The following is a 14,386-nucleotide window of genomic DNA, read 5'->3' on the forward strand; positions in this document are numbered from 1 at the left end:
GCTTTTCACTTTTGTCTGCGGGTCAGCTCAGGTCAGATGAACGCTTTTCTTTTTTTACTCGCAGGGTAAGAACAAGGACAGTGTTCTGTACTACCGGCATAGCCTAATTCCGCAGTACGTCTTCACTGTGCAGCACTCAATCAACCCCCAAACTTGCCAAAAACTTGTTAGAGTGTCCATGATATCAGACTCAAGTAAACGACCCATTTGCAACTCCGCTAATTTATGGACACACTCTCATCATTCTCCGTGATCGTCATCTGCTATACACTCTTATAAACCCTTTGGCCATTTCTTTGTCGCTTTGGTCTTTGACTTTATCTTTATCCCCAGACCTCATCTCCAGCTTTTCTCCAACTTCTTCTCCCTAATCTCCCCCAACGGTCGCCACCTTTTTTCCCTGCCTGCGCCAAACCTTCTGCCACAGCGCACAAGAGCAACCCCCAAACATCACAAACCACACACATACACACAAGATGCAACAAAGATTACGGTCAATGAAGCGCCCTCTGCTCCTTGCAGCTGCGGCCACAACAACTCTTGCTGTCGGAGGCGGCTACTACGCAACCCGCAACAGAACTCACGTCGTCGACAAGCCCCTCGTCCCCCTCAAGCGCGACACAACAGGACGCATCGTCCCTCCCACGTTCAGCGCAACAAAAGCCCGCGCCGAAGCCCTTGCTGAGCTGCGTCGCAGCGGCCAGCCCGACAAAGATACTGAATACGACCTCCTCATCATCGGCGGTGGTGCTACAGGAACAGGAATCGCTATTGATGCCATCACCCGCGGCCTCAAGGTCGCTCTCGTCGAGCGCGATGATTTCTCCTCCGGTACAAGCTCCAAGAGCACAAAGCTCGTCCATGGTGGCGTTCGATACCTAGAAAAGGCTGTCTGGAACCTTGACTACGGTCAATTGCAGCTCGTCATGGAGGCTTTGCGCGAGCGCAAGACTTTCCTCAATATTGCGCCCCATCTGTCCAGCTCGTTGCCTATTCTGCTGCCCCTCCAGAAGTGGTGGGAGGCGCCCTACTTCTGGGCAGGCACCAAGGCCTACGATCTTCTCGCTGGCTCCCAGGGTCTCGAGAGCTCCTACTACATGAGCAAGAACAAGGCTCTCGAGGCTTTTCCCAAGTTGCGCCAAGAGAACATGGTTGGTGCTCTGGTCTACTACGATGGCCAGCACAACGACTCCCGCATGAACGTCGCTCTCGCCATGACAGCTGCGCAATACGGCGCTACCATCCTCAACCACGTTGAGGTTACCGGTCTCGAGAAGGACGCCGGCGGCAAGATCAGTGGCGCTCAAGTCCGCGATGTCCTCGCAGCCAAGAACGGCGACTCTGCCAACGCCGAATCCTTCAAGGTCCGCGCCAAGGGTGTTGTTAACGCTACCGGACCCTTCACCGATGCTATTCACCAAATGGATGACCCCTCTCGTAAACCTATTGTTGCCCCTGCTTCAGGTGTGCACATCATGCTTCCCAAGGACATCTGCCCCAACGGTATTGGTCTTCTCGACGCTGCCACTTCTGATGGCCGTGTCATCTTCGTCCTTCCCTGGCAGGGATTTACCCTTGCCGGTACTACCGACAACCCTTGCGAGGTCGAGCGTGCGCCCGTTGCTCAGCAGAACGATGTCGATTTCATTCTCCGTGAAGTCAGCAAGCTTCTGACTCCCGAGTCTGCTCTCTCTCGCAAGGACGTTCAGGCTGCCTGGTCTGGTAAGTAACACCCTAATCAATTGAACTGCACACAGTACTAACATTCACAGGCATCCGACCTCTCGTCAAGAACCCCAACGCGAAGAACACCGAATCCCTCGTCCGAAACCACCTCGTCACCACCTCCCCCTCCGGCCTTCTCACCTGCGCTGGTGGCAAGTGGACTACATACCGTGAGATGGCTGAGGACACTGTCAACGAGGCCATTAAGCTGTTCGATCTCAAGCCTCAGGCTATCTCTCTTCCCGACATTAGCGGTGCCAACGCTAGCGGTTTCACCACCACTGGCGTCTGCTGCACCCGCAACATTCCTCTTATCGGCGCTCACGGATACTCCACCTCTTTGGCCTCTCAGTTGATGGAAATGTACCCCATCGACGCTGATGTCGCCGACCACCTCGCTCACAACTACGGCGACCGCGCCTGGACTGTCCTCTCCATCAACCCCTCTCTCAACAACCGTCTTGTTTCTGGTCTCCCCTACCTCGAGTCCGAGGTTGCCCATGGCGTCCGCAATGAGGCTGCCTGCACAGTCGCCGACATCATTGCTCGCCGTACCCGCCTCTCATTCCTCGACTCTAGCAAGGCCCTTCAAGCTCTCCCCCGCGTCATCGACATTGCCGCCACTGAACTCCAATGGTCCAAGGCCCGCAAGGCCCAAGAGAAGGCTGACAGCATTGCCTTCCTCGCCTCCATGGGTCTCGAGCAGAAGACTGACGCGCCCGTCCAGGCTTCTCAAGAGGAGCGCATGCCCGCTCGTCAAATTGAGCACAGCCAACAGCGCCCCGCTCGCGTCGGCGGCCTTGACGTCGACCTGAACGGTCTCGGCAGCACTGGCTCCTACAGCAAGTCCCGCGACGACTAAAATTTGGAGTGAGATGTGAATTCCCTTTGTTTCAAGACATGGCATATGTAGCATATAGAAGATTCCCTAGCCTTGGAGATTGTGTTACAAAAGCACGGCGTATAGATACAGGATCCGGTACTTTTCGGATGGAACAAGGAGTTACGGCTTTCCCTTGGTAATTACTTTTAATTAATGAACCATTTTATGATCACCTTTTGGCTTGTTTCTTCTTCATGATGGTGTTTTAACTTAGTACCTGTGGCCTGATGAGAAGATTTGTGATAGTTTACCGCTAAATCTATCCCGTCAATTGATCTCAGTCAAACATGGTTCTGAGGCTACTCTCAACTTCCCCACGGTCGATCCCCGACCTTATTCCCCGCAAATAAATCCGGTTTGGAGAAATCTCCATCCGATCGTCGATGTTTCTTCCTAGCATCCCCATAAAATGAGGCTCCATTACATCAGAACCCATCCGGAGCCCCAGATTTAAAATACATCGTGACATTTGCATAGTGACGTAGTTTTATTGTAATAGACGGGTCTCCCACACGTAGCGTGTAATCTTGCGCGCTCTTGACGTTGTTTTCGGGTTTCCTGAATGGGAATTACGGTTTAAGAGCCTTGGCGATAGCTGCTGGGCAGCAAAAAAGTTGGTCTTCCGGGTTTTAGGTACAAAAATAAACAACCTAAGAGGTATGGCCTAAGTAGCATAAGCTGACCTACTAATTTCGTCCCTTATGCTTCTGACCCTGAGTGATAGGTAGCACATGACAGTGAAAGAGATCTGCAATGGATTGGAAATTCGGGGCCCATATTCGCAACATACCTACATTTGTGCCTGGACCTCATGGTATCAGTCGGTCATGAGTCACTATACTCCTTAGTTAGGCCAAATTGGATATATTTTTTAGGTCGTTTACCTTTGTATCCTCAAATTAAAGCCAATAATCCCTATAATCCAGTAGGTCGTGTGCAAAATCACGTCCTGTTCCATTGTTTCTGAGGAGAAAAATGTCACGAGAGGCACCTTGACCATTTGTACTTCTTGCAGCTGTTCAGCATGCCATCGTATGAAATGATTTGTGACTCTAGCATTAAGGTCCTCACTCCTAATGCCATTGACCTTGGAGTTGGTAATGACTGGTTACAAATTTTGCCGACTTTTAAAGAGTAGCTGGGCGTATATTGAAGCTTGAGACATACTGACATCAAAGAAAGAATATTATGATCCAGATCGTTGACTACCTCCTAGATGTAACCATCTATAAATAGTTTTGGAAGTGACCTGACTCACAGGATGGGGACATTTCACGACTTGACGGCCTTATGTGCTCATTAGCAGTGAAAGTCATCATAGTATGACAGAAGCATTGAAGTCAGAATGCATGCATTGGGTAACAACTATGTGCTGCTCAGTTACGACTATCTATAAACCCAACGTCGGCATGTAGAGATCAAGAAGTTGAAGCTCCGCCTATTGCATTGTGAGAGTGATAATTAAATGAATTAATTGAAGATCTAAGTTAAAGGACTGTAGATAGGAAAGAGATATATATATATATATAGTATAATTATATAATTATACTTATAATATCCTTTATATTTAATACTCTTACTTAAGCTTATAATTATATAGAAAATAATATTCTTTATTTAGTCTTTTAATAAATAAGGATTATATATAGTCTATTTAGCTTTATTATTAATTTTATTTTTATTAACTTTTAAGCTTATTTATTTATAAAATAATAAAAAAAAAAGAAAAATTTAATAAATAGAAATAAAAATAAATAAATAAATAAATAAAAATATAAAGATTATATTATTAAAAATAATTTTATATTTTTTATTAATTATATAATTATATAATTATATCTTTATAATTATATTAAAAGACTATTTAATATTAATATATTAATAAGTTTAAAAGTAAATTAAAATTATAAAAAGTCTATTTTAAGAAATACCTTTATAAGTCTATTTATAACTTATTATTTTATTAAGATATATTTTATTTTAATTTTATTAAGTATAATATACTTATAAATAAAATAGTATTAAATATTAATATATTTAGACTTTATATATTATATAGGGTTCTTAGCTATAATAATTATATCTTAATTATTATTATAAATAATAGTTATATTTAGCTTAATATTACTTAAGGCTATAAGTTCTTTAAATAACTATTATAATTAAATAGCTTTTTTTATTACTTAAGTTTAAGCTATATATTTAGCTTTATATAAAAAGAGAATAATTATTAATTATCTCTTAGAGCTTTAATTAATAGCTCTTAATTTAAAATTAAAGATATATTTATTTATTAATTATTTTATATTTTAATTACCTTTTTAATCTATATTTATAAAACCTTAAGGTTTTTAAATATTATCTTAAAGTCTAAGTTTAAGGTTAATTATATTATATAGATATTATATAATCTTCTTAATTATAGTCTTATATTCTTTAGTTAAATTACTAAGATATTAATTATATAATAATATATTAAATATAATATTTAATCTTATTTTTAATATTATATATATTAATAAACTAATTATATATATATACTAGTTTATAAATTCTTAATTAGCTTTATATTTATTAGCTAGAGAATTAAACTTTAATATTATAATTAGTATTATATTATAATTATATTCTTAAAGATTAAATTTCTTAAGGACTTTTAAATATATATAGATTAAGATAAATAAATAGCTCTATTTACTTAATTATATTAAATAATTATCTTAAAGTAATACTTATATAGTTTAAGATTAATTATTTTAAAGTATAATAAGAATTATAATTTAATATTCTTAATCTCCTTTTTATTTAAACTAATAATTAAGAGATTATTAATATAAACTATAATAAATATTATACCTTTAATAAAGACTCTTATATTTAACTAGAGTAGCTTAAATCTAAGTTTATTAAAGTAAAAGGAAAAAGTAATATATTAAATATATAATATTTACTTTAATCTATATAATACCTTATTTAATTTATAAATATAATTTATACTATCTTTAAAGCCTTTAAGTTAAGATATATAGATATCTTTATTAATATTACTATATAAGAAGGTAGTTTTAATATTTATTTATTTAATTTTAAGATTAAAAGTAATAGTAATTATAAAGATAGCTTTATAGCTTATTAATTTAATAATAAATATAAATATCTTATAGTAATTAATCTTTTTTCTTATTTAAAGCTATATATTATAAAGTATACTTTATATTAAAGAATTTTACTTTTACTTTTTTATTTAACCTTATATACCTATTTACTATATAATATATTAATATTATTTAATTTATTAATTAGGTTTTATATTTTATTTTCCTTAAGTAATTAAAGTTTATTTATTATTACTTTATTTTATTAATTTAAAGATAAAGATTATAATATTTATTTATATATTTATAGTTTAAAGAGATTAATTAATTAAGTAGCTATTATAATGTATATTATAAGGAAATTAAATTAATCTATAGATTTAATTTATAGCTTTTATTTAAAATAAGTATATATTATAATTATCTTTAAAAAGAATAGGTTTATTAAGGTAATTAGAGTTTATAGTAATAATTAAGTATAGCTAGGCTTAAGATATAATTATTAACTTATATATTACTAAGTTAAAGGACTTATATATCTATTTATATAATAATTATATTATAAATAGGTTTATTAATTATTATATTTTATTATATTTCTTTATTTTAAAGTTATTTAAATATATTATTATTATTTATATTTATATATATAATTATAATGTAATTAATTTTATAATAAGTCTTTTATTTTTTAATATATATCTTATTATTTATAATTAATTAATATTAATAAAGCTAGAGAAAAAGATATTTATTAAAGATAATATTATTAGATCTTAATACCTTATTATTATTTATAAAGATAATATATATTAATAAGTTAATATAGGCTAAGAGCTTATATAGAATTATAATTAGTTCTATTTTATATTTCTTTAAGTCTATAAGTTTAATATATCTTAAGCTACCTAAGGTATAAAAGTAACTAAGATTTAAAACCTTATAATATTATTATTTATATAGTATTATTAATAGAATTAAGTATAAACTAAGGTTCTTAATTTATATAGCTCTTTTAAAGATATATAGCTAGTAAATATATAAGATCTTATTATTAATAAGAGTTATTATTAGCTTTTTAAGTATTATATAATTTATTTATTTAGTAATTCTATTTTATTAATATTACTTTATATTTATATAGATAATCTTAATTCCTTTACCTTAATAAAAGAGTTAGACTTTATTTAATATATTCTTATTTCCTCTATTTAATTAAAAGAATTTATATTATTTAAAAGATAATTTATAGTAATTAATAAAGAACTTAAGCTTATTAATAAATTTAGATTTTTATTTTAATAAGAAGACTTAAGTTATTTATATAAAGTTATTTATAAAGATAATTTAATATTATTTACTATTAAGTTTAATTATTAAAAGTAATCTTACTATATTTATATAAAGACTCTTAAATAAATAAATTCCTTTCTTAATTAACTATTAATATAGTTATATAATTATATATCCTTATATATAGAAAAAATATATATATTTTAATTTTACCTTATTTATTCTTATAATTATTATTAATAGTTTCTTAATACTTTATTTACTAAGATAATTAAGGCATTTATATTAAATAGTAAAGTCTTAATCTTAAATAATAAAAGCTAAAAAAGTAATATTATAATTAATCCCTTCTTTATTAATAATATATATATTATATTTTATTATAGCTATAAAGACTATCTTATTATCTTAAATAATTATTACTTTCTTATTATTAATTTATTTTTTTAAATATATAATTATAAGATTACTTTTACCCTTTTTAGTTTTATTAAAGGTTATTTATAATACTTTATCTATTTATATAAATTAAAGAATTATATATAGTTTCTTTTAAGATAAGGTTTCTAATATAAATATAATTAATAAGGTAATTACTTAAACTTTATAATATTAATAATAAATAAAAAAAGCTTTTATTAAACTATATAAATAGTAATAACTTCTTTCTCTTTTAACTTTAATTAATTAATAAATCTATAATATTACTTATTTAAGATATTTATAGTTATTATTAATTATCTTACTAAGATAAAAGTTAATTAATTTTAATCCTTTATAATACTTTATTAACTACTTTTATAAGTCTTATATAATATAATACTAGCTATTATCTTTAAATTAAGACCTATTAATAATAATTACTTTCTTAATCTTAATATTAAGACTATTAAAAGATCTATTAAATTCTATAAAAATATAATAATATTAAAAAAGTTATATATAAAGGCTATTAACCTTTATATAATTAAAAAGATAAATAGCCTTATTAAGGTTAAATTAATAGCCTTTAGCTATAAGCTTTATTTTTTATATATAAAAAGTTAAAAGCTAGAAATAATACTAAAGAGTCTATATAGGCTTAAGAAGAAGCTTATTAAAAGGCTAGCTATAGGTTTATTATATATATAAAAGGAATTCCTAGATAAAATTAATATATATAATAATAGGCATTTATATATTAATTAATTTAAATAATTAAAAAGGCAGGTAATAGTTATAATTAAGGCCTTTAAGTTATAGCTAGTATATAAATTATACTAGTTATAGCTTAAGACTATAAGTATATAATAATAGGCAGTAAGTAGAGTTAATAGTAATTAGGTAATAAAAAAGTTAAGTTTATAAAGTTAAAGTTAATATTAATAAAGCTTAAAGCTAAAGGCTTAGTATAAATTATCTAGCTATATAACCTTTTAACTCTACTTTATAAGATTCTATTAGTATATTATTAACTAGTTTATTAACTAGGTTCTTATTATTAAAGATATCTTAAGTATTATTCTTTAAGAGCTATAAAATAAAGATAAAGTTAATATATCTATTTAAGATAAAAAGTAAATTACTAAGTATAATAGCTTTTCTATTTTTATTTTTAACCTAAAGATAGTATATACTATATCCCTTTATTATTATCTTTATATTATTAAGATTAATAATAAATTTATTAATATTAAATAATACCTTAAAGTTCTTAGACTTATATATTATATAGCTTATTATTCTATTATCTAATATATAGACTTTAAAAAGGTATTATATTATATTATCTTATAATTAAGTTATTCTAGTAAAATTATTAAAAACTAAGATAAATACTATATTAAGGAAATATAAAGCTATTATAGCTATTTTACTCTCTAGGCTATTTTATTATATTAAGGATATATTTATATTATTATTTTATTAATATTATTTTTATATTACTTAAGATACTTTAGCTTATTTAAAGAACTTATATTCTTATTTCTATTATTTATTTAAATATTATATTTAATAATCTTCTTCTTTATAATTAGTTTAATAGTAATATTTATATAAGATATATAGTCTTAGATTATTTTAGAAATTACTTTATTTAATAAGTAGTATAGTTTATATTATTTTATTATTATCTTATTATTTTTATTTTTATTTTTCTTATTTAATAAATTATAGTATATTATTAAAATTAATACCTTTATATTTAACTTTATTTCCTTTATATATTAAAATAATATTATAATTTTAATAAAAGATAATAAAGAATATATTATAAGTAGGTCTAAGGTTAATAAGGAATTTATTAATAATATATAGTTTAAAGAGTTTATAATCTAGGCTAAAATAGCTAAATCTTACTATAATATCTTTAATTTTTTATCTAAAGGTAAATATATTATTAAATTAACTAAAGGATATATTTCTCTATTTCTTAATAAGGTTTATAAATTTAATACTTCCCTTAGGTTTAAATTAAAAGTATAAGGTTTTTATTATATAATAGACTATAGATTATCTTTTTATAACTTCTTAAGTATTATATTTATAGTAATTAAAGATTATATATATTATTTAAGTTTATTTAAAGATTATATATATTATTTAAGTTTATTTAAATATATTTAATATTTTATTTATATTTATTTTATTAAAATAATTATTAAAGCTAGTAATTTTAAGTTTAATATAGATAGTATATTTTTACTTAGACTAATTATTTAAACTTTTAAGGAAAAAGACTAAGTTTAATTTAATAATTTATTTAATTAACTTTAAGAATATCTTATTAAAATTATTATTTTAAGATAATATTAATTATTAAAGTATACTAAGGTTATTATTTAAATATCTTAATTAGACTATTAATTATTAGTTTAAAGTTATTATTTATATAGTTTTAATCTATTAAATAGTTTAATTCTTAATATATTATATTTTATTTTCTTAAGTTATAATATATAATATTATATTATCTATATAATAAGATATTATTAGCCTTATTATCTATTATAAAAGAGGTATCCTAGCTTATATTTAATAGATACTATATTTTAATTTATTATTATAAGTAATTATAACTTATTATTATTTTAAATAGTTATTATCTTATATCTATATATTTAGCTAGAGGTATATAGCTTATTTTAGAGTTTAAGATTAATATATTATTTATTTTTAAGTCTATATCTTTTAAGTATATATTCTATAGATTAAAATAAGAGTTTATTTTATCTAAGGATATTATATTAAATATATTAAATATTATTTTAGTTTTATATATATATAATATATTTAATATATATATTATTTTTATTATTTCTTATTACAATTTCTAATCTTTAGAGATCTATTAATAATACTTTAAATAAACTATTTATAATATAAAATAATATTATCTTTATTATAATTAATAAAGAAATATTTAAATAGAAAAAAGAATCTTTAATTAACTATATAAGGTTTATTTAATTTAAATATATATTAATAGTAACTATTAAAAATAAGAAATATTCTTTATTAAAGAATTTAAAGATTATAGGCTTTAGAAATAATTTTAAATATAAATTATATATAAATAATATTTATATAGCTTTATTTTTTTTATTTTTCTAATTATATATAGTTTTTTAATATTATATAAATTAAATATCTTTAAGGTTATTTTATATTAATAGTAATATAATTATTTTATTAATATATAATTAAAAAAACCTTTAATTAAATTATTTAAGTAATAAAAAGAAGAACTTTTAATCCTTAGTATAATTAATAAATAAAATATAATAACTTAGTGTCACAGCTCGAAGTCAGACCAACCTACCCTAGAGCCACAAGTGGATCAGATCACGTGGCGATAGCGTTATCGCCGTAACCTTAGTTAGACCGCCAGTCAGATCCTGAACGTAGCTCCTTGAGCTACGTCTTGTTAATAGAGCCTGACCTGCCTGCAGTGCCTATCCGTAGCAATAGAACCTATTACGCCCGAAGCGTTCCCTGTCCACCCGTACCGCCGGACTCAGCCCGTGACACTACGTAGCTCCTAACCGTTGGACACCGAACGCGATGTCTGCCCGCCCGCTCCCGCCCTTCCTGCCGGACAGCGTCGAGTCATTCCGTGACCATGCCCCGGAACACCTAGACGATTGGTTCGAATACTTCCGGAACGTTTATACCTACGCCGAGAACGCCCAGAACCGTATATCGCAGCTGGAGAATGAGACCCAGAACATGAAGGATAAACATCAAGGACTCGAACAATCCCTGCAACAAATCACCACTGAGCGTAACTTTGCCCGAGCCCAGCTCGAGTACACTGAGCAACAACACGAGAAGGCCCTAAAGAGGAAGGACGACGACATCTTCGAGGCCCGCCTCGCCGAACGTCGCGCCCTCGATGCCACCCGACCTACCGTACCTACTATCCGTGAACCCCCCGAGACTAGCGCTCCCGCTGAGCTTCGTGTAGCGACTCCTATGGGAACGACTCCTCCGCCTTCTTCCCGATCTACCGAATCAACCAGTCTTACCGAACGATTACCCGACCCTGACAAGTTTGAGGGCGAACGGAGCGACCTACGCCGTTTCGTCTCCCAGATACACTCAAAACTAAAGCTAACCACGACCGATTCCCGACACGCCTCGCCCGAATGTCCTATGTAACTGGCCGTCTTAAGGGACGCGCCTATGCACAAGTCCTACCGCACATTAAAGCTGGTGAATGCCAACTCCCCGACTACCAGGATATTATCGATCTACTAGAACGCGCTTTTGGAGACCCGAACCGGATCAATAATGCCCGCGCCGAATTATTCCGCCTTCGCCAGACTCACAAGGATTTCAGCACCTTCTTCGCCGAGTTCCAACGCCTCGCGCTGGAAGGAGAAATGTCAGAAGAGGCCCTCCCTACCCTGTTGGAACAAGCTGTCTCCCGAGAACTACGCGGAATGCTTATACACAACCCACCGCCTAGCTATAAATATCACGACCTAGCCACCTTCCTACAAGAATTGGAAAACCGACGACGCCGCTTCGCAGCGGAGCCACAGCCTGCGTCACGAAAGACGAATATGCCGCTGAAGGAGTACCCCCAGACACTCCGAAAGAAGTCCCCATCGCCTCGTAGAGGGAGAAGCCCCCGAAAACCGCCAACCAGCCGGAGAACCTATGGACCTCAGCAATCAGCGCCGCTATAACCGCCCTAACCAACGACGGGAGAACAACCAGTGCTTCCGTTGCGGTTCAGCCAACCACTACCTCCGCGACTGTCCCGAACCTGACACACGTCCAACCAGGCTCCGTCAAGCCACCTTCGCTTATAGCCCCAACCGCACCAGCCAGCCCCCGTCTCCACACTCGCCTACATCCAGCCGCGCCAGTTCCCGCCGATCTAGACACTCCCGAGGACGCCAGGAAAACGGGGTGAGCCTGTCTTAAGTCGGCGCCAGGCTCCCCTCCCCGCACCTACTGTACCGAAGATTAAACTGTCCGCCGCCTCCGTTCATGGAATCCCGATTGAGAACGAGAACAACCAACGTTCGAACCTGATGATACTGCCTGCCAGCCTCAATGTGGCCGGAAGAGAACCAATTCCGTCTTACGCTATGACCGATAGCGGAGCGGAAGGAAAAGGGTTTATCGACGAGAGCTGGGCTAAGTCCCAGAACCTGAAGTTTAGACCCCTGAAGAGAACCTTCGAGATTGAAGTGTTCGACGGGCGACCTGCCGAGAGCGGGAAGGTCGCCTACTACGTCCGCGCCGGACTCCGCATTGCCGATCACGAGCAGAAGAGCATGATCTTCTACGTGACCCAGCTAGCCAGCTACCCTATTGTCCTGGGAATGCCTTGGCTAAAGCAACACGACCCGCAGGTGGGCTTCGCGGCCCACACGTTCACATTTAACAGCCCGTACTGCCAGAAATTCTGCAACACCCCAACCAAGCCTACAAGGATTAAGGCTTTACAGACCGTCCCGAAGAAGTTCATGCGCCAGATGAAAGGGAGTATCCCACCAGCCTTGGAGGGAAAGGATATCCTCCCGGTTTCCCTGCGAACCGCCCGAATATACAGCCAGAAGGACCGTTACCGCCTCTTCACCGTCACCCTGAAGCAACTGGACTACCTGCTTAAGCCTGAGCCAGAGGCATTCGTGCTGCCGGAAGAACTTCGAGAGTTCCAGGACGTTTTCTCGCCTAAGGAGGCAGAGAAGCTACCACCGCACCGATCTGGAGACCACCACATCGAGCTAACCCCAGGAGGAAAACTGCCGTTTGGACCCTTGTATGGAATGTCCCGGAACGAACTGACAGCCCTACGAGAGTGGCTAGACGAGAATCTGCGTAAAGGATTCATCCGCCCAAGCTCGTCGCCTGTAGCCTCCCCGGTACTATTCGTCAAGAAACCCGGCGGTGGTCTACGCTTCTGCGTGGACTACCGAGCCCTGAATAATATTACGGTTAAGGACCGCTACCCGCTCCCCCCTGATCAAAGAATCCCTGAATAACCTGTCTGGTATGAAATACTTCTCCCGTATTGACATCGTATCGGCCTTCAATAATCTGCGTATCAAGGAAGGCCAGGAGTACCTGACAGCATTCCGCACCCGATTCGGATTATATGAGTCACTGGTTATGCCCTTCGGCCTAACAGGAGCCCCCGCGACCTTCCAGCGGTACATTAATGATGCGCTGAGGGAATACCTGGATATATTCTGCACTGCGTACCTGGACGATATCCTGATCTATAGCCGGACCCGAGAAGAACATGTCGAGCAATTAAAGATGGTGCTTGAAAAACTGAGAGCTGCCGGGTTATTCGCAAACCCAGCCAAATGCGAATTCATGGTTACGGAAACCAAGTTCCTAGGCCTTATCGTGGGACGAGACGGCATCCGAATGGACCCTGCAAAGATCGAAACTGTTAAGAACTGGCAAACCCCGACCTGCCTGACAGATGTACAAGCTTTCACAGGATTTGCGAACTTCTACAGGAGGTTCATCCGTGACTTCTCTAAGCTTACAGCCCCGTTGAACCACCTGACAAAGAAAGACGTACCGTTCGTCTGGGACGAAACCTGCGAAAAGGCTTTCCGAGACTTGAAGGGAGCCTTCACATCAGCACCGATCTTACGCCCCTTCGATTGGACGAAGGACGTAATCCTGGAGACAGACGCCTCTGACTATGTATCCGCCGGTGTGCTGTCGCAATACGACGATGACGGAAGGCTGCACCCGGTAGCCTTCTTCTCCAAGAAGCATACGTCCACGGAATGCAACTACGAGATCTACGATAAGGAACTCATGGCCATTATTCGCTGCTTCGAAGAATGGAGACCCGAACTGGAGGGGCACCCTCACCGATAAAAGTGATCACGGATCACAAGAACCTGGAGTACTTTACGACGACGAAGTT

General features: G+C 34.1%; 2 protein-coding genes across 2 annotated transcripts; both read left to right on the plus strand.

Moving 5' to 3' along the window:
* Positions 1-476: 476 nt before the first annotated feature.
* On the plus strand, positions 477-2,587 carry FPOAC1_005610 (uncharacterized protein; the record flags this gene model as incomplete). Its single annotated transcript, XM_044850133.1, has 2 exons — positions 477-1,722; positions 1,773-2,587. The coding sequence occupies 2 exons, from the start codon at positions 477-479 to the stop codon at positions 2,585-2,587; spliced, it is 2,061 nt and encodes a 686-aa protein (XP_044708843.1).
* An 8,453-nt stretch (positions 2,588-11,040) lies between these two features.
* On the plus strand, positions 11,041-11,593 carry FPOAC1_005611 (uncharacterized protein; the record flags this gene model as incomplete). The annotated part of the gene is made up of 2 exons (XM_044850134.1): positions 11,041-11,528; positions 11,590-11,593. 2 exons carry the CDS (start codon positions 11,041-11,043, stop codon positions 11,591-11,593), a joined length of 492 nt encoding a protein of 163 aa, XP_044708844.1.
* Positions 11,594-14,386: the final 2,793 nt, after the last annotated feature.

This window comes from Fusarium poae, chromosome 2 (assembly GCF_019609905.1).
Source record: "Fusarium poae strain DAOMC 252244 chromosome 2, whole genome shotgun sequence".
NCBI lineage: Eukaryota > Fungi > Ascomycota > Sordariomycetes > Hypocreales > Nectriaceae > Fusarium > Fusarium poae.